Here is a 20000-nt window from a genome sequence, read left to right as displayed (position 1 = left end):
TTTTTATTTCCCGGGAAATTGGGCAGTACCTTTTTGTGCGGTTTTGTTTTTGCCGTTTTAGGTTTGTAGGTTCCCTTAGTCGTCGCGTAGGGATAGGGCACGGGGGCAACTTTTGAATCGTGGGGACCGGTTTCTGCTTTGCGGGAAGAGAAAATTTATCATCCAGCTCCAGTTGGACGCGTCGTGAGTAAATTAAAATATTACAATTTTTATGAAACGGCAACGCGTGTTGTTTTGCGAATGGCGACAGTTGGCGGGCGTTACGCAACTTACAGTGTTGAGCGATCGTGTGATTTTGGGAAGCCGAGATCAACGAACTAACATAACAGGATCGAGAAGAGTGTGCGAAATTTAAGGAAGAAGTGAAAATACAAAAAAGTATTGTTCCTTCTCTATCTACTTGAGATGATACGTAAAGATTCAATACATTTCTGGAGGTAGAAGGATTGTCTGCTAGATGAGTACTAAGACCAAAGAGTGTGATGAAATTTGAATCTGTTTCAGTACTAGCGATGTGTAGAAGAGATGTCTGTTGGATGAGTACCAAGAACAATGAGTAAAATGAAATTTGGATCTGTTTTACTTCAAGCGATGTGGCATGGCAAGGAAGCTGTTCAAACACACGTTTTGAGAAGTAAATTTGTTTACCTTTAGCGTCCGTATCCCAGCAATTTTTCGTATGCGATTTTGCAAAAACGATGTCCCCAATGCTCCCACTGTTTAACGTGTTCGGGTGTTGTTGTTTTTTGCTTCCTTAATGTGCAATGGATTGGTCATTTAAAATTGATTACAACAATTGTATAAATTTGGCACACGTTTTGGCTGCACCCCATATAAACCTGAGTACATCGCCTTCGCACACGTCAGTCGTTTTTTCGAGTTCGAAAATGAAGCTATCACTTCCGCTAGTGCTGCTGTTCGCCCTGCTCGGTCTGTTCGTGACGGTAGCCGTTGGACAGACTCCCTGCTCGTCCGCCAAAAAGGTGCGATGTAACGTTCACTGTCGCGGCTATACCAAGCTCGGTTCCTGCTACGATGACAATTGCTCGTGTGTCGACAAACCGGCAGCAATGAAAGCTTCCATTGTGGCATGAATAAAATGGCAAAACGTTGATTCTTAAACAGCTCGTACGTGGCTTCGTTTTGGGAAGGAAAGAAATGACCACCAGACAGTATGGCTTTCGAGCTCAAGGTGTACGAGGAGCCCCCATCAGCAATCTCCAAGAAGAGGTCACCTAATACGGTGGCAGGACAAATTCACAGGTTTATTTTCACATCCCTATTTATTGCTGCCGTGTTTTGGGAAGCAAACGTTGTAAACACTCCACTCTTGGCCCAGGTCGCCCACTCGCACCACACGAAGGTTAATGGCAGGCCACTCCAGCGATCGTTTGGGTGGCAATTTTGTCATTTATTCAATTTCTGCGACCCAGTAGCCGGGACGTTACCGGGATGAGTTTGAAATAATTTTTGACAACACAGTCGCAGAAGCAACCATTTTACCGTTACGGTAGTTTTGGCATTCTTCGACTCCCAAGGAGTGTGTCTCCTCCTGGGGCTGTTGCTCTACTGTGTCGTTGTTTTTGTCTTCGCTCCCTTGAGGTCATACGCTAATCGACGTGCGAATGGATGATTTTGCAGTTCTCTCTCAACAGTTTATTCGATGATTGTTAAACATTTCTTTTTCGTATGGCGTGTGTGTGTGTGTGTGTGTGTGTGTGTGTGAATCCGTCCTAGAAGAAGCTTACTGGTATGCTATGGCTTACCGAAATGGACATTTAACCGAGACAGGGGCGTTGAGGTAGCTTATGGCAATGTGTGTCAATGGTAAATGGCGATCAGCCATTCGACGGACAGTTTGGACACCGAAGTTTGATGGTAAAAGTCTAACTATAGGGACGCAATGCAGTGTGGGAAGTTGAAGGTGAAATTTCGGAATGATGGCAGTGATAAATCTTTCCACTCTTTCCACATAGTGTGCACTGTTTCTTGCTAACTGTCGGTGGGTCTGTATGAATCTGCGTATGAAATCCGGTGTGTTATTGAAACACTTGTTTCAACAGACGGCATATTGGTCTTGTTCGTTTGTAAATTTTGAAGGTGCCTTTTTGAGTTGTAAAAAAACTGCGATCGATTCGGGAAAAAAACCCTTAAAACCTCCGCAACCCTCTACAATAAGTCTTTTTGAAGAACTGTGTAGAATATCTTTGCATTGCTATGCATCGCTCAAGGTTTGTCACAGGGCGAAAAACTGGCACACCGTATGTACAAACAAAACAACACACACACGCAACACCGTCTGTACTAATACGCAACACCGTCTGTACGGGCTGCCACTTTTCGGGAAAGTTTCATCAGTGTCCGATAGCACATCTCTGTCACAGCCCAGTGTGTGTAGAGATATCTTCGCGGACAGTCAATTACGCAGAAATCGCAGAACAGCCCATCCAAGATGAAATTCGCCGTTGTATCCTTCCTGTTGGTGGTCCTGCTTGGACTGGTGGCCGTCGGTGAGGCTCAGCTGAGGAATCTGGCCTGCGTTACGAACGAGGGACCGAAATGGGCCAACACGTACTGTGCCGCTGTGTGCCACATGTCTGGACGTGGCGCTGGATCTTGTAACGCTAAGGACGAGTGTGTTTGTTCGATGGCTTAAGATCGTGGTGGAGGAACTGGTAGTGAGCTAGTTGGATGCAGTTTGGAGATGGAAAGGCATAGTGAATACAAGGAATAAAGTTATTATCTACACTTATGCGATGTTGTGTTTTGGTTTTTACGCCTAGTACTTTGCATCTGATTGATGACGTTTATTAGGTTTAAATGGCAATTGTATCAGTAATTCGTGGTCCGGATCAATCCATCTATAGAATGGGATGTGTCTTTTACTTTATTTAAACGCATTATTCTTCTTCTTCTTTTGGCTCAACAACCGTTGTCGGTCAAGTCATGCCTGTACCACTTGTGGGGTTGGCTTTGAGTGACTTATGGGTTACCCGCCATAGCAGGATAGTCATTCCTACGTATGGCGGCACGATCCATTTGGGGCTTGAACCTATGACGGGCATGTTGTTAAGTCGTACGAGTTGGCGACTGTACCACGAGACCTGCTATACGCAGTATATTTATTGATTTTATCATAAAGCTTCATGTATTTGGTACTCGTAGTGTTGGTATCGTAGCTCTCCCGGATATTGGAACGGAGCTAATGATTCATAGTAGTGTGGAATAATGTTGTATAATCCTGAAATTTATTTCAAACTAGTATAATGAATACTTCTCCTTATTGACCTTACGATCTGCGTGATCATATCAGCCTTATGAGTTCCGACACGTTTGCGTAACTTATTAAGTACGACGCAGCCGACTTAGTTCTGGCTACGGGGGAAGATCAATACGAGACTTGAACTCATCACGGGTATCAAAAAGGGGAATTAGTAACAACTTTTACAATCTTACATCTAAATTGAACAATCTTCTTTCGGATTGAAGCTCAGCATAACAAATGATATGACAAATGATTTTTTTGTTTTCACATCTCGACAGTAGCTTTATTTCTTTGGAGGTTTGGTTCTAGATAGAAGGTGTTGCTCCAGTAACGTTTCCCACTTTTGGTAACGTTTATCAATCGTAAACGCTCGTTGGGGAAAGGCTTCCGTGATGCCGATGGATACGAGAACGATCAACAACAGGAATGGAAATACGAGATTCATGTCTACGGAATGTGCAACGTCCTGAGAGCAAAAGTACGAGTATATGAATCGTTGTTGGATGTCGTATTTGGCGCCAAGCCCTGCTTTTATAGTACAATGGGCACTGAAATTAGTAATATTTATTAAAACCTTGAGGCGCCACAGCAGGTGTGATATCCGAAATGTGTTTGCTTTGCACATATTGTATGCTCAGGTGTAATGTGCAAAACGGTTGCAAAAGAGGCGCCGAATCTCATCTGGTGCACAGTAGCACGTGGTAGATAGGCAAAACATAAAGCAGATGTTAAATTCCCGGCACTGCACATTCAGAACGAATTGGACACTCTTTCTTGTTATCTTTTGGTTGCAAACGGGTAAACGGGTTTTCATTCAAACAGAATTTAGTGTTTATTTCATGCCGTTGCTTTGGGCGTACCGAATATTGTTCCCCTGATCAGCTGTAGAAGGTTGGCGTGTTGATCTTTACTCCACAATTTGCTACCGAAAGTGCCAGCCTGGCTCACACCGACAGTGGCGAGAATGACAAACATCACTATTAGGAATGTGAGATTCATTTTGGCCAATTTGAGCGAAGAAGATACTGAACGATTAGCAGTTTAGTTAACTTGTGTGGCTTTTATAGTACGGTTATAAACAAAGCGTCATCAAAGTTCTCAATTTGTGCAGAAAATTGTCGGAAGAGTCTATTGTAACAGTTGGCTTGGTAAAAAAAGTATAATCGTGTTTTCTTTTATATTTGTGGATTCAAGTGCGTTGTGATAAAACGAAGTGAGGCCATGAGCAAGACAGAACGCTGAAAGAACGTCGCTAAGGTTGGATTTTATAGTGAAAAGAATTATGAACTGATATCAATGACTAGTTTAAAGGGTTTTTTTTGCGGTTCCCCATAATTGTCGTTATTATACGATGTAATCCAAAATAGGTTCTTGCATGTTGTAGATTCCAGTGGCGGTGACATGCTACATGTTTTGATGAGGCTGAAGTACTGTGCCGCTGTGTGCCGCATGTCTTGACGTGGCGCTGAATGAGAATTATGTCAGCGCTTCAGAGTTTTGATCTATAAATCTATAGAATGGATTTTTTCGTTTCATACTTCATAAAGTTTAGGAATCGGTTTTATCATCGAGCTTCGTTCAATTGATACCGAACGATTGATCTGAAGTTTGAAGTTTGTTTTCACTTACTATAGTGAATACAAGTTCTTTTTGGCGTAACGACCTACGCGGTTATACCAACCCTATAAACTTCGACAGACTTTCGAGACTAAGCTAGTCCTAGCTACGTGGGAAGTTTCATACGAGGGTCATCACGGGCATCGAGTAAAGATAAAAGCAACTACTCTTAGAATCTAATATCCTAGAAAATTGAACTCGTTTCTTTCATATTGTAGCTTCAAATTACAAAGGCTTGTTAAGTTTTCATATCTCGACAGTAGCTTTATTTCTGTAGAGCTTTGATTCTAGATAGAAAATGTTGCTGCAATCGCCATTTTCCCACATCTGGAAGCGTTTATCCATCGTAAACGCTCGTTGCAGAAAGGTTTGTGTTATGTCAGAAATGAAAATACGAGATTCATGTTTTTTGGTTGCATGCACATCACAACTGTAATTGAAACATAATCTTATGTTTATTTCACACCTTCTTTGTGGGCTCAGTGCGTTTTGACTGGATTAGCTGTAGCACTCTGTCGAGTTGATCCTGCCTCCACGATCTCACGCCGGCCTGGCTCACACCGATAGTGGCGAGAATGACAAACATCACTATTAGGAACGCGAGTTTCATTTTGGCCGATATGAACACTTTGAGCGATGAAGATACTGATCGATTAACAGTTTAGTTTACTTGTGTGGCTTTTATAGTACGGTTATAAACAAAGCGTCATCGAAGCTCTACACGCGATTTATTGAGAAGATTGTCGTAAGCGTCTATTGTAACAGTTGGCTTGGTAAAAGAAGTGTAATCGTGTTTTCTTTTGCCGTTGTAGATTCAAGTGCGATGTGATAAAATGAAGTGTGACCATGAGCAAGATAGAACGCTCGAAGAACGACGCTGCGGTTGGATTTTAAAGTAAAAAGATTTGGAAACTGAAGTCATTGACTAGTTTAAAGGTTTTTTGCGGATCCTCATAATTGTCGGAATTATAAGATGTTATTCGAAATAGGTTGCGCTTCTTCCATGTTTGTTGATTCAAGTGTCGGTGACGTGCTAGGTAAATGATTAGAGCACCAAGTGGTTCTTATTTTATCTTAGTCAGAAGAGTGGAGGGTCTGTACTAGATTTGAACCCATGACGGAGGATAATTTTGCTCTCGTACGGGAATGTCATCATGGTCATAAACAAAAACGTCACTTTACGATTAATCTTCATCCATTGTATTTATTCAGATTTTAGTGTTGATACAATTTATCCTACACGTTTAAAACGTTCTTGAAGTTGTTTCAAATATGTGTGTATGTTTATGTTATTCATTAAACCTTGAGTCATGGTAGCACTGACACAAATGAGAATCACAAACAATACCATAAGAAACATGTGCTTCATTTTGAGTGATTTGAATAATGTGCGTCTACAAACGGATGTGTGCCTTTTATAGTTCAGCAACCCGTAACTCTGCAGTTTGTTCTAAGATATAGGATGGAAGCTACTTGAAGCTGTGTATTGTCACAGTTGGTTGTGGTAAAATTGGTAACGTGAAATAGCGTTTTTTTGCATTGTGGTATAGTAGATACCAGTACAAAGTGTCGTAAAAGAAAGGAAAACAGCAAAGTAGAATTTTGTGAAGTCTACAATGTTGTTGAATGTAATGTTTATCAATTGAGATCAACGCAATGTAAATGAAACAAAAACATTAATAAAGAACTTTGGTGTGACATATTTCAAACAATGTTACTAGTTACTGCTTTCTAGAAGTGGATTGTAGCGAAAACACTTATTCAACCGATTGTGATGAAAAAGCTACAACTCAGCTAAAGGTTGGGAAAAAACATTGCATGTGATCAAGAACAAATAAAGCTGTCGATTATTTGAACAAACTTATTTGAATACCTTGAGAACAGTTTTGAGAATTTTGAGATTCTAAATCATATCCAAATAACTGCTACGTATTCATTTTTCACATTGAACAACAATATCTTCTCTCTCTCTCTCTCTCTCTCTCTCTCTCCTTCTCTTTCTCTCTCTTCAGCTCATGAAAAATAATTAAAATAAATTATACGGTTCTAGTCCCCAAAGATGAAAATAGAAGAAAAGCATTTGACAAAAAAATGTGGAACGCTTCACGATTTTGCGTGTCATCCTTGCGCAGGGGCCATGCTAATCTTCTCTGTATCGTTCCAATTTTAGTATATGTCCTGCCAAAGCAAGGACAAGGACGAGGGGAAAAAACGTTGTATATATACTTTGCACTTTCAATCCGTGCTCTAGCGATGCATAAAGGATATTCAGGATGGATTCCTTGCCTGAGTGTGACTGTTGTAAGGTTTTGCTCCTGCCGTAACTCGCGCTAATGTGGTGTTTCATCATCTTTTCTCTTTGCTTCATACATTTTTTGTCAAAACTCATTACTCATTGCAACGCGTTGAAGTATCCCAAAAGAATAAAGAATTTTCATACGATTTATTCAAAAAAAGAGATTTCTAGAATAACCGAGAGCCAAACCGCAGCAGTGTATATGTGGCCAACAGTCACTCATCATCTAATGCTGGAACTCATTCAGCCGAACGTCGCGTACCGTGGGGTTCGCATCGCAGTGAGAAAGAGAAGAAAGAGCCGGCAAAGGGTGAGAGCTCGTAGCAAGAAAGTGTGTGCTCGGGTTTGTATTTCAAGCAAATACCATTATGGCAGAAATTTGAAAATTTTTTTGAAAAAATAAAACATTTTTACATAATTATGTATACATTCTGGTAAAAATAATGTTTATTTTACTTCAATATTCTGTCACAAAATGTCTCTACGGAAATTTTATTCGATTTAGCACATTTACGTGCACGAAACGCCGACAGCATGGCTCACGCCGTTTTGCGCACGAAGCGGAGCAGAGCAGGCTTGGTGGCGCAACAGCCGAACCGAGCAGCTTCATTCGTGTTTCGAACGCCAAGGCAAGCACGCTGTCGTCGACCAGTGGCGTGTAGTGGAGTTTTGTAAAGGCAATACGCGCGCTCGAAGTTTTAAGCTCAATTTACACAGAGGCTGGCGCGCAACGCTCGCGCAAATAAACAAACAACTAGCATCCGCGTGGTTAAGGTCGTACGCGGGTTGTTTTGTTTCCTCCGCGTGACAGTTTTTGTATACTTTTTGCAGTGCTGTGTTTTTTAGTTGTTTTTGTTGTAAAGCAAGCAATTGTCCTAGTGGTGGACAAATGCGTCGGTGTACGTTAACTGGAGCTGTATCAAAAATTTCGTTCGATTGACGATTGATTGTAACACAGTTTACTATCAAATGACAGGGAAAGTGGTGGCAGTGATTTGAAAAGTGATACAACAACCCATCACCACGACCTCAGATTTGCAGATGAAATCTGACTGTTTTCGGCCGGTGTGGATTTAGTGAGTGTTTTTAACTGCGCGGGGAAAGAAGCCGGCAAAGGCAAACTTTCACAAATCGGCCAACCGTTTTCGGTTTGATATGAATAATTAATTTCCCGCCAGTTGTTTTGCGCCAACACGCACGCACACATGATAGGGTGGTGCGCTTTGATGTGATTCTTGTTGAAAAGGGAGTGTAAAAAAGTAGGGAAGCGTGAACCCCCTTTTTGTCAACGAAAAACTACGCAACAAGTGTGTTCTGAAGGGATAACGCAAAAGGCCGCCAACATAAACCAAACAGTAATCAGCAACCGTCTGGATTGAATTTGTGTACGTGTGTTTGTGTATGGTTGCGGTGTGCAAGAAAGGTTCAGAAAGGCTTGCCATGTGAGAGCGAAGTTTTTACTTTCGTTCGGAATCGCTCACCATCCGCGGGTGACTTTTAGTTTCGTTCCGATGCTAATGGTGTCCGGTTTGCTGTGCCGTCGCAGACCGGGACAGGAGCAGTAAATGGTCTCCTTAACGATGGTGCAGGTGCTTGGCGATTGTGTCGATTCTGTCTAACCAGTGTCGGTGGTTTCACCCTTTGTGTGAGAGTGTGTGTGTGTGTAGTTTGACAAAACGAACCGAGGAGAAGCATAAACACACTTTAACCTCACCCAAAAAAAAAAAAAAAACCAACAGTCCCCTTCAGCTGGAGACAGTGAAAACAACAAAGAAACCTTGTTCGATCGATAGCCGATTTCGAGTGCGCCGAAGTCGTCGTCATCTTCAGGTGGAACCGGTTTCCCTGGTGTAGTAAGGTGTATGGATATAGATAGCGAAACGCTCGCCCCCAAGGAGCAGACGTACAGGTGATCTTAGACAGTTGCTTAAGATCGTGAAAGATGCGTTTGCTACCACCGCGTGACACGTACCATCGCCAAGAACGTCCAAGTAGCTGCTGATATTGATTTTGCACAGTACACACACGCACACACATAGAGTACCAGCGGCAACAAAACGTGTGACCGCCAAAGTCGTCGCCGGTGCCCCCGTAGTGTGCAGGGGAATTTATCGATTTTCTCGCGACGACCGTCCTGTTTGCCAGCTGTTGGTGCTCGCCCGGATACACAGTCACGAACGCCACGTAACCCTGCAAATCCGCGGCCACGGGTGACAGAATCAGTTGGCAGAATGTATTTGGTACAGGTAAGAACACAGAACACAGTCCCTTGGTAGCAAGTGGGCTTCTTGGTGCCTACCCGTGTTAGAGTGTGGGACAGCAAAAGTGTGAGAACGGTTTTACCTTCCAGGGTAACACTTTCCACACTGGCACGACCCAGTAGCTCCAATAAAAAGTTAGGAAAGTGTCCCAGCCCGAATTGGCTCAATCAAAACAGCCGAGGGGAAAATCCCAAAGCAAAAGAACACACACACCACATCATCCCAATGCTCGAGATGGACACTTTAACGTGGTGCCATATTTCTTGGGCAGTAATTCCACCAGTGCTTGTAAAGCAATTTATCCCAGCAAGCGTGAGAACAGCCGGGATTTTCGTCTCATTTCCATTGCCTCAGAGGCTGGGGTAGGTGTGTGAATGGACCTCGTTGAAGATGATAGCACTTGAAAAGCTTTTACCTTCAGCTGCTTTTGAGTGTCATCCGACAGGGGGAGATCCTGTTTTTTGCACGATCACTTCCTTCTTTCATGTCAATTTTGCAAAATTCCATACACGGCTGTATTGCAGCTTATCTCGGCTAGCGATCCATCGCAGTGTCCATTATCAAGGTAATAGCACGCGGTATGTGTCATTTATCTGTGATTTGCTGCGCTCTCGCGCCTAAAGGTCATTGCCAATGTCTGTGACATTGTTGCGGCTATTGTAACAGCAAATTGGCGATCAATGGAATGTGTTATGTTGATAGCATTGGAGGCCCTACCTCCGGTGGCCTTTCTGTGATTTATTATTATACATCCTCAGGACGCCAAAGGCGCGCAGAAACTTTAAAAAGCTTCGATCGCAGAAGAGGTCATTACTTTTTGCACGCAAAACAGAGCCTGGCATGGTTGTTGAAGGTGGTTTATTTAATTATCAAAGCAATAGAGGGCGTTTGCTTATCTCACTCGATGGCCTTTCGCGTTGCATTCATAACACTTTGCCGAAGGCGTCAACGAGACGTGCTCTATGATGCGTGTTTGCGCGCGCGCGCGCCAATGAACGTGACAACTTCACGAACGATGTAATAACACGGGGTTTAATGTGTTTGTAGACTTTGCATGTTGCAACGGCAGATAGCCCGTCGAAGATATGGTAAAAAGAACGAAGAACGCAAGCGGGGGAAAAAGCATCTTTGATTACAATCGTCTGCATCGCGATGGATGCCGTGCAAAGGTATGCGTGCATCGGGGCGCGTTCGAACGGCCAAAATTAAACCAAAATCTCCCTCCCCCCCGAAAAAAGATGCTTATCCCTTGAAGCGTGTCCTTCAAATACCAGCCGAATTAGCGGGTGGTAAACAATTTAAATTTTTCCACACTGTGAAATTCTGTCTGTTATTCCCATCTCTTCCACTCCTTCGTTGGCAAGGATTGGATGCATGGTTCCCTTCCTTGGACGCTGTTGTGTTCGCTTGATGCGCTTGTGATTCGAGGAATATATCATCCCTTGAAGGATGAATTTACACAACAGTCCGCCACTCTTCAACCATCTGCCTCTAGCATCGTTCCCTGTTTTTGTGTGTGTGTGTGTTAAAAATTGGAATCCCTTTTTCCGCCTTTACCTTGTAGGGGTGTGTTTAATTTTGTTGTTGTTAAAGCCGCAGCTCAACTTCCTCGTTTTGTTGGCTTGGCAAGTCCTTGCGTGTGCGCTCGCGCGCAAGGGGACCCGCAAGGGCTGAAGGCTAACCGGTTGCTATAAACAACGCGCTCGGTCGATAAATTGCTCACGGGCAGCCGATCGGCATGCTGGCATGGCGTGGTCATAATTTCTGGCGCTGATTATTCTGTTCGCCTAAAAAAAAGGTTCGTGGCTTGCGTCCCTGGGGAAGTCTTTCGTTTGCCCCGCTGAACGAACGTTATCCCTGCGTTCTTCTTCGGGGCGTTTTATCCTTTTGGTGTTGCGGGATCTTTCTAAAAAGGGATCAAATCAACGCAAACACAGATCTGATGTGTTCGTTTTTTCGTTGTTGTTGTTGTTGAGGGGAATTGATCCCTTGCCAACACAAAAAAGCACGCCAAAAAGGAATATATATTCTAACGAAGTGAAAATTATGCATCAGAAGGCTTTGTAATGATATCCGTCGATCCGGTGGCCTTCAGCCGGGACTTCCTGTGCAATTTTGACACACAATCAAAAACGCTTTTGCTGTCAGCTTTTGGGCCAAAGAGCTACTGGTGGTGGTGGGCTTTGGTTAGCCGCGTGAGCTCTTCTTGGAATCAAAACAGCAAGCCCTTAGGATTGATGTTTTTTTTCTGTTTTGGGTCTCGTGTTTTTATTCTGTTTCTTTTGGCGTTTTTTTGTAAAACACTTCCGAGAAGATATTGAATCTGCACATTAATTGAAAATGTTGCCCCGTTGATGAACAGGAACAACACAAAAACAAACCAATCAACCATACAGCAGTTTTTATTGGACGTTCTCGATCTTTACAGTAGTCGGTTTACTCGTTTTGAGGCGGAAGACAAGTTATTGGGTTTTTTTTTCTTCATCTTTTCGTTAGGAACTCGACAAGTAAAACTAATTAACGCTAATTATTAAGGAAAGCCCAGCTTCTTTTTTCTTACTAGTTACAAAAAAAAACAGCCTCTTATCTGGGTTCCGTTTGTTTTCTACGCAAACCGAAACACATTTACTGTTATGTTCATTCTCTCATCTCTATCGACAATCGATCGTTGCCTGCTTGCCTTTCTTCGATCGATTCTGAAGGCAGAATGATAAATGAATGGTGTAAAAGTGAAATTCATCATACAGAGTGCAGTGCAGCCTCCAAGTTCTAAGCTCGGTGCAAAATGAAATTTCAACCTGCTGGGAACATACACGCAGGTGCTCTGCTCCCATATATGTGCCCGAGTTTTTGTTCCTTCACAACGATGCAAGCCGATGTTGATTAGCTCGCAACCATCCATGTAACTGTCCTCTTGTGGGACAAGAACTGCTGACCGATCATACATAAACGCCCTCCGAAAAACGGGTTGACCGACGCGACTAGACATGACTTTCTCACACAAGCCTCCACCGGTAATTTGTTGTCGAAAGAATATTAACGCCCAAAAATGGTCAAATTTGTTGATCCATCCAGCTACTCACGCACACAAAACAGACAAAAACGCTGTTGCTGCCCACTGCCACACGGTTTCATTCGGTGGTTCATTGTAGCTAAATCCCTTTCTAAATGAATGGACAACAAAAACAGGGGCGCCTGGTGCGCTAGTACTTGTGCCCCTAGGTACTGGAAAACGGTTTCGGTAGACGCTTGTTAAAATTCAATTAAAAGGTGTTGAAAAATAAATTTACACCTAACGGGGCGTACCGAGCGCTGGTGTGTTCGCTACAATTTTGGCATTTCACTGGGAGGAGAAAGGAATACACACACACAAAAACATAAGCCAGAATACAAAACACAAAAAATGCGATTATGAAAGGAGCAGTACTGGTTTTTTTTTATTTAATGTTACTTTTTACACGATTGCTTACATTTAGCCCGGGTGTTGTTGTTTCTTCTCCCTTTCTCAGTGATTTTAAATGTGGTATAAGCATTCATAATCACTTTGCATAATGATGTTAATGATCGTTTAAAGTATATCACTTGAACGGTTTGTTTTTTTTTGGGGTGAGTTTTTACCCCACAACTTGGCGACAAGCTACGGCTCTCGGTATGCATTATGTATGAGACCTGTCGCGCTGGAGATGTTATTTGGTCGAACCACACTCACTCCAGCTTAGGCTATTTGGCTGTCTGTATGTCTGTTTCTTCAACAAAAAAACTTCGTTTGCAGTTTAACTTTCTCATCGACATCCCGCCGCGACAACAGTTGGACGGAATCGGGCGAGTTTAACCTCGCGCCCGCGCTACCGTTTGACAAACGACGTACGATGGTGATGATTTTTCGGACGACTCGCTTTCAGCAAACGGTCCACTCGAAAAACGGAAAACAACAGCCCGCCAAAATAAAAAGCACCTGCTACTACTACTACCACTACTTGAAGCCACCCCGGGGGGAAAGTGTAGCAAACGAACGCCCTGACAGTTGGTGAAATTCATAAACCCACGCCTACGTGCCCAAATGTGTCGTTTGTGCGGCGCAAGGCCTTCGGGGAAGGTAGTTGGGATTGGGTAAATTAAAACTAAATTTAAAACGCATCATTTTCTCTCCTTCCTAATCAGCTCGTTTTCATGTGTACGGTGGTGTGTTGCTACTGCTGTCGCTTCCGCGTCTGCTGCCGAGCCTGCCGACCCTCGGTCACGGTCGAGGTTGCCGTTGTCTGCTGGTTTGTCGTCCAACCGTTTCCACTGGCGAAGCACTGGTGAAGAGTGCTTCCGAAAAATAAAAACTTTCACTCGGAAAAGAAAACGATACCAAACCGATTGTCACGATGGAACGAACCGATCACCGTCTGCACCGTTTCGGCTGTGTGGTGGCTGGTGTGGTGCAACCGCAGAAGGGTCAAAGTGTCTTGTTTTGTACTACCCCGGGATCTTTTTTTTCCTTCAAACGTCTCTGCTCTATCTCTTTTATCCGATAATGGAAAGCTGTAAAGGGGGAACTGTTGTCACCGTCGGGAAGAAGAGAAGCATTAGAAATTGGGAGAAGCAGAGGACAGGGATTAATTGTACGCACTTGAGAGCATCGCCAGAGTCTTCATCACACGCCCGCATGACATCTTCATCGCTTGCAGGCTGTGGCTAATACGATGTGGAATTTTTCGTTGGGTTTTGTCATCGGCTTTAAGTCGTGCCCCAGTAAAAACCTTCCTTTGTGTGGTGGAATAAATAATGCTCGATCAATCTTACGCGCGCACTCTCTCAATGGCAATGCGGGGGTTTTCCTTCTTCCTGGGATTCCAACCTGGAAGGACCTTAGTACCTGCAGCACTAGCATAGGGGCCGCAGAAGTTATCCCGATCTCCCAGCAGCAACCGCACTCAAAATGTGGGTCTTCATTCATTGGGAACCTGCACCTGCTTGCGTATAGGAACATGTACGTGGTCGGACTCGGCTCAACCGTTCATGCCCAACCTATCGACCCATTGCATCATCGACGACCGACTGTCGTTTATCCAGTTTTCGTTTGCCTTCCCATCTAGGGATGAAAAAAAAAACACAGTGTGATCTAGTGGTGGTCATGTACAATCGGCACACGGAACGAGTTGCATCTCCAGGCTATTGCGAGCACGCATTCACGGACCGCGGCATTTCGCACTATGCAATCGTACCTTTCCATTTTTTGTTGTACCCTGCCTGTCCGCAAGCAGTGATCGCATTCCTCCTGCTCTCCTTTCCACTGGAGCTCGAGCGAAAGTTCGTGTGTCATGTCATGTGCTGAAACGAAAGTGAAGAAACCATATCACGTGGCTGCTGCTGCTACCTGGTGGTGGACTTTCCGAGGTCCTTCTGATGTTTGGGTTAGTTATGCACTCGGTAAGGGATTATCGGGGAAACGCGAGGGAAAGGAAACACAAGTGGTTTGGTTTGTTGTCATGTTTTGGGGCAATTGAATCATCGAAACAGTTGTACGCTTTGTTGGACGACATATGGTGGTGGTGTTTCTTGGGTAAGTGTGTTATCCTTATACAAGACGGAACAGGTATACGAGGTGGATGATAAATGAGGGTTGGGATGAGATGTAATTGAAGGCTTTTTATCGATTAGGTTTGAAGAAAACTTGAGATATTTTGGGGTTTTGATCTTCTGGAGATATATACTGGATTCTAGTGTTAGAATATGATGTACGCAGCGTTATCTGATGTTTGAATTGATGTTAACAATGTCACTCCAGGATCATATCAAAGAATCTGCCCTATTGAAGCTCTTTAAAAAGGAATTCAAGACATAAGTATAAGTATCGTGCATAAGTATCGTTGGAATTTTCTTTAAAGAATTTAAAGAATTATATAATTCAAATTGAAGTACATTCTTGAAGAATTGGGCAGTTTTTGGTTCTAAAAGCCACAACTTTACAAAGCTATCTGTGTCATATACATCCAATTGATCGAAAAAAGTCTTTCTGAAGTACAATGGGCGTGCCTAAACGATTGCTCTATTTACACCAAAAAAGTGTGTAATTGTTGTCGTACGGGCCAGTACGGTAAATTGCTACGATGCTACCAATGCTACAGCTTTCACAAAGCTATACAAAAACACCTTAATAAGCTACACATCAAAACAAAAAACCCCCGATCAGTGCCGAATGGATTCCACAGCATACGGCCCAACCCATCAACCCGATCGGGCGTCGAGTGACGAAAGAAACGAATTGTTTTAAATTGCGAAACTAATACAACAAGCGACACAATATCGATTCGCCATCTTGGCCTTACAATGGAGAAATTAGTGTACGGTTGGCGGGTGGTACTGTTTTTTTTTCTTGCTCAATCTAAATCCCCTCAATATTGCTTCTGGAAAGTGTTGCAGATGCCCCAACTACGGGCAGTATGGTTCGATCGCTCTGGAAGGCAAAACGTGAGGCACCGATCAAATGGGTAACGATCCGCCAAATTAGAGACGCTTTTGTCTCGCGCTCGGTGAACGGACGAAGTGGCTAGAAATTCTTGCCACCTTCAAGACCTGCCGCTTCTCGGCTTTAAACGCAGCGGCACAAAGGTGGAGTCCCTCTAGGCGCCATGAGCGTGTGTGCTCGTAGGGCGATACATAAATGGGCTAATGGTTTTATCTGGTAGTTCATTTCCGCACCCTCTCTAATTGACGCAATCTCATCACTATGGCGACGCAAGAACCGAACCGAGCAATGTAACAGCCGGGTCCACTTTTCGTCCATCATCAGCGGATGATCATGCGTAGCGGGCGAGCCGGCAATGCTACGATATGGAAGCTGGGAGCCATTTCTCCGATCGCGCTTTCCCTCGGGTGCATCTTCCAGAAAGCAGGGGGCGATTGAAACCGTGGCGCACAGTTCGCGCGAGCTAATTTAAATCCCACCTATCGCGCCGGCTAGAATGAAGTGCCAGAGTGGAGTGGAGCCGGGCCCTAGGCGCAGTAGAACTTTGGCTGGCAAGCACTCAAGGGTGCCGGCGGCGTGCGCACTGCAGAAGGGAGAAATGTTCGCCCCATAAAGGGCTAGAGCTAATTGCTGTTTACATTATTTATCGCCGCCTGTCTTTTGATGGTTTCATGCCCAGTGGAGGGGTTTCAACGCTTCCCGCTGCTGCTGCTGCTGCGGCTGTAGAACGCGGGAGGTTCTGCCATGCTGCGGGATTCAACAAAAGACCCGTTCGGTGGGCGAGTGGGTCCGAAGTGCATGCACACGTGTTGGATGCTCGGCCGCACGTTGTGTTGGAGTCAATCAGAATGGATCAATTTCGTCGGATGGCTTGTAGTAGTAGCCCATTACATCGATCGCTCTCTACCCACGGGCAACGGATCTACAGCGGTACATCTAGCTCTGCACGTGGGAGTGTATGTCTTGGGATTTGTTTGGCTCAATCTCGTCCGCTCCCAAGCGGTGACCTTTTGAGGGTGATAGTTTCTGTCGGCTGAAAGATATCACTGCCAAAGTTCCAACACTTTTCTCCATCCGGTTCACGCTAGAATTCCCCAGCTCTTTGCACCGCGAGTTTTCGAGGCTAATTCTGTGCCCCGGATGATGGGATCGGGAATCGATCGGAGGTTCTAATAGTCTCTTCTTGCTCTTCCATCTCCCCGCAGGGGACAGAGTGGTGTGTAACGGGAGGGATCGTTTTCACAGGCGCGGGATACCGTTAGGGCAATCAAAATCAAGTCAAAACATCGCACCATCAAAAGCCCGCTGGGAGCCGTACCTTGATCTCGAGGAGCGGGGAGTAGCCTAATATAGGATCCGGACCCGAAGCTGAGCACTGTTGCATCAGTGCAATCCCCGGGGTTCTTAGGGGGAGAGCGGGGAGGCTTCAGATATTGCTAGGCGAGGGCCAGGGATTTCAGATCCCTTAAGCCGAAAAAAAGCGCGGGCCGGTGTCAGATCTCGCCCCAGAATCGCTTCAATCAAACAGGGGGGATTGGGGGACAGACTGGTTCGGATCAATTTATGACACGATGATTACGGACATTACCGAGGTACCGGCGGTAACTTTATGGAACGCGCTAGAAACTGGAGCCTTCCAACTTCTCGAAACCACGACAACAATTCAACGTTGTGACAATGTTCCTAAGGAAAATGAGGTCGTTTGTATGCTTCTTCTTTGCGGTGACGATGCGAGACAATGGCGTCTTTGGAGATCGGTTGACTGGTAGTCTATTCTTTCTCTGGGGGTTTCTTTTTCTTGCTTGGAGCTCGTTGTGAGGCTGCAGTGACAATTGCTCTATTGTAGCGCTAAACATTGAAGTACTGTTTCGTCTTGCTTTACCGATTCGGTACGGAGCGCGGTTTAAAAGGTGGAAGCATTTGCATGTTGAACTCGGATGGGTCACGTAGTTACGGCAATGGTGTGTGTGTGTCCGAAAAACAACTCCAAAACCATGTCTGAGAACCATTTTCAAGCCACACTTTGGAGTATGGTTGCGTCCTCTGCGGATGGGGAAACCCACCCAGAGAGTAGCGCATCCAAGGGAACATCTCCAAAAAAACAACAACAAACCCCCACGACCTAGCGGTCAAGTGAAGCCATTGCAGTGCATATTTCATGTGGACACTGACGCCCTGTTCACGGAAATGTATTCCAGGCTCAGAAGCTCAAACTCACACTGACGTAATCGAGCCGGGAGAGCTGATTATGTTTTATTTCATCGTGACCACACACTCATCGGGCAAGTCACTGGGATTGAGGGGTAGTTTGGGGATTTCTGTTTTTGGTCCGGTTTGTGCGCTGGTTTTTTATTTATTGGTGTTTGCTCATTGGCACCATAAAACCCTACCGGGGCAACAGTTTTTGCCGTGTGTGTGTGGATGTGTGTGGACCTGTTGCGTCCCCTACCCCGAACACGGGCGCACGATCTGTCCATCCATCCATCACGAGCGTCCAAAGCGACGGACCGCAACCAGGGATCTCGCTCGAATTGGCGTTGACAGATTGCATCCTGGTGGGCTGGGCGAGGAGGAAGTGAACTGGTTCGGCTGAACACACACACCAGAGACACGCTTGGGGAAAGGGGAGCGGCTAGTCACGATGCGTGTACCACGTATCCATTCGGGGAAAGTGATCGTGTTGAAGGTTATGTACACACGCACATGCCCATATTTGATGTTGCGAGGAAGCGGCTGGCCGGAAGAAAATTGCACTGCCAGTACATCGTGCGCAAACACGCCGAGATTGATCCTCCCGGGGGAGCAGCGTCATCTGGATGGAAAGGCGAGTGACAGATGCCTGGAAGCTGACGACGGGACACTGCGGCGACGGTTTCGCATCTATCTTGTTTAATTATCTTGTAGAGTGATGAGCCGGCTACTGCGCTGGCGGGATTGCTTTGATTTTGTTTTTATCTTTTTGCTCTCTTCCTAATTACCTGCCACATGCTGGCGATTACGCCGACCCTTTCTTAGCCTAGCTCAGCAAATTATCCGCTAAACGTTGCTATTGGTCGCGTTTGACTGAGGTAGAGAGGTCTTAATAAAGTAAAAAAAAAGTAGCATAAGAACGATGGAGGTAATTTCTGAGTCATTTTTATAACGAAATTCTTTCCCACTTCTCTTCTCTCCCTTTCCAGGTAAGCATTCATAATTGTGAATGGCAAACGGTGCACCGGGATCTCTGTTCCGAGCGTGATTTGGTGATGCTGAGGCACGGCATCCTGTACACGTAAGCGATATTTGACGACAGTGTCCTAGGAAAACATTTCAAAGCTACACTGCTTCGGGTTTACAGTTTAAACAGCGTGCAGGGATGTATAATCCTTTCTGTATGCGTTCGTCCGCCTGTTGCGGTCTTTGTCTGGTTGATTGAGGATATTCATCATAATAAAGGCTGCCAGTTGGGTAACGGTTGTGGAAATAGAGGGGGGTTTGCGCTGGAGTTGTGCTGCATTGCCAGATGGTGAAACAGGATTTTCAATTAGAGGAGGGATTGTTCGGGACGGTTGTTCTTCGGGATTGCATGTTCGGGATTGCACCGGCAAATGAAGTGGAAGTGAGAACAAACTAAAACCCCCGCCATATGCCTTTTGGAGTGGAGACCCTGAAGGTTCTGGAACAGGTTTTTGTGCTCTTGTGAAGGTGTGTGTGTGTGTTTACGGCTGTTGTTCCATTTGCAAGTGTGATGAACACTGCGGGATGAGCGGCAGTGGTTCCGCTCCATGAACGCGGGAAGACGATTATATTTTCGAAGCATCACACCGGCTGGCTGCTGCTGCTCGGCCGATTATGTGCTCGGTTCTACTCGGAATTGCCCATAAATCGTGGCATTTGTCAGGCATTGTCGTATCGCAACAACACACAAAAAAGCGGTGACGATCATCTTCAAAAACGATCTAAAAGGTCGGTATTGTTTGGGATGGTGTGTCGCCCCAATCCCCGAGACAACAGTCCAACCCAACAGTTCCGAGCTCCCCATTCTAATGCATAATGCCTTTAAGAGCGTTGGATTATGTGGTTATGCTGCTTCGTTTGCTGGGCTCCATCCTTGAAGTTTTTTTGTTG

The 20000-nt window shown here is 44.9% G+C and overlaps 3 protein-coding genes, 1 long non-coding RNA gene and 1 other non-coding gene across 7 annotated transcripts in view; 3 read left to right on the top strand and 2 right to left on the bottom strand.

Annotated features, from left to right (window-relative positions):
• Positions 1 to 803: 803 nt before the first annotated feature.
• On the top strand, positions 804 to 1122 carry LOC121593417. The gene has a single exon (XM_041915751.1). The coding sequence runs from the start codon at positions 888 to 890 to the stop codon at positions 1092 to 1094; it is 207 nt and encodes a 68-aa protein (XP_041771685.1). The 5' UTR covers positions 804 to 887; the 3' UTR covers positions 1095 to 1122.
• A 1198-nt stretch (positions 1123 to 2320) lies between these two features.
• LOC121593433 (antimicrobial peptide defensin 3) lies at positions 2321 to 2752 on the top strand. Its single transcript, XM_041915765.1, has one exon. The coding sequence runs from the start codon at positions 2453 to 2455 to the stop codon at positions 2654 to 2656; it is 204 nt and encodes a 67-aa protein (XP_041771699.1). The 5' UTR covers positions 2321 to 2452; the 3' UTR covers positions 2657 to 2752.
• A 4217-nt stretch (positions 2753 to 6969) lies between these two features.
• LOC121594973 lies at positions 6970 to 7076 on the bottom strand. The gene has a single exon (XR_006005081.1). It is a non-coding gene; the product is annotated as a U6 spliceosomal RNA (small nuclear RNA).
• A 726-nt stretch (positions 7077 to 7802) lies between these two features.
• The window catches only part of LOC121593412 (supervillin), a 184978-nt gene continuing 172780 nt past the window's right edge, over positions 7803 to 20000 (top strand). Inside the window, exon 1 of the mRNA XM_041915731.1 lies at positions 7803 to 9424. Coding sequence (XP_041771665.1) covers positions 9410 to 9424 — 15 coding nt within the window. The 5' untranslated portion in view covers positions 7803 to 9409. The remainder of the gene's footprint in view (positions 9425 to 20000) is intronic.
• Positions 12831 to 20000, bottom strand: part of LOC121593434 — a 63809-nt gene continuing 56639 nt past the window's right edge. For all 3 annotated transcript variants that reach the window (XR_006004774.1, XR_006004775.1, XR_006004776.1), the window contains exons 2-4: positions 14650 to 14755; positions 14055 to 14516; positions 12831 to 13980 (exon numbers count right to left, since the gene is read on the bottom strand). This is a non-coding gene — a long non-coding RNA (uncharacterized LOC121593434). The remainder of the gene's footprint in view (positions 13981 to 14054; positions 14517 to 14649; positions 14756 to 20000) is intronic.

The sequence above is a fragment of the Anopheles merus genome, chromosome 2L (assembly GCF_017562075.2).
Source record: "Anopheles merus strain MAF chromosome 2L, AmerM5.1, whole genome shotgun sequence".
Lineage (NCBI taxonomy): Eukaryota > Metazoa > Arthropoda > Insecta > Diptera > Culicidae > Anopheles > Anopheles merus.
Note: the sequence above shows the minus strand (reverse complement) of the source record. Positions and strands in the feature narration are given on the sequence as shown.

Excerpts from the sequence above, each read along its gene's own strand:
- LOC121593417 (XM_041915751.1), top strand. The coding sequence starts at position 888 with ATGAAGCTATCACTTCCGCTAGTGCTGCTGTTCGCCCTGCTCGGTCTG.
- LOC121593433 (XM_041915765.1), top strand. The coding sequence starts at position 2,453 with ATGAAATTCGCCGTTGTATCCTTCCTGTTGGTGGTCCTGCTTGGACTG.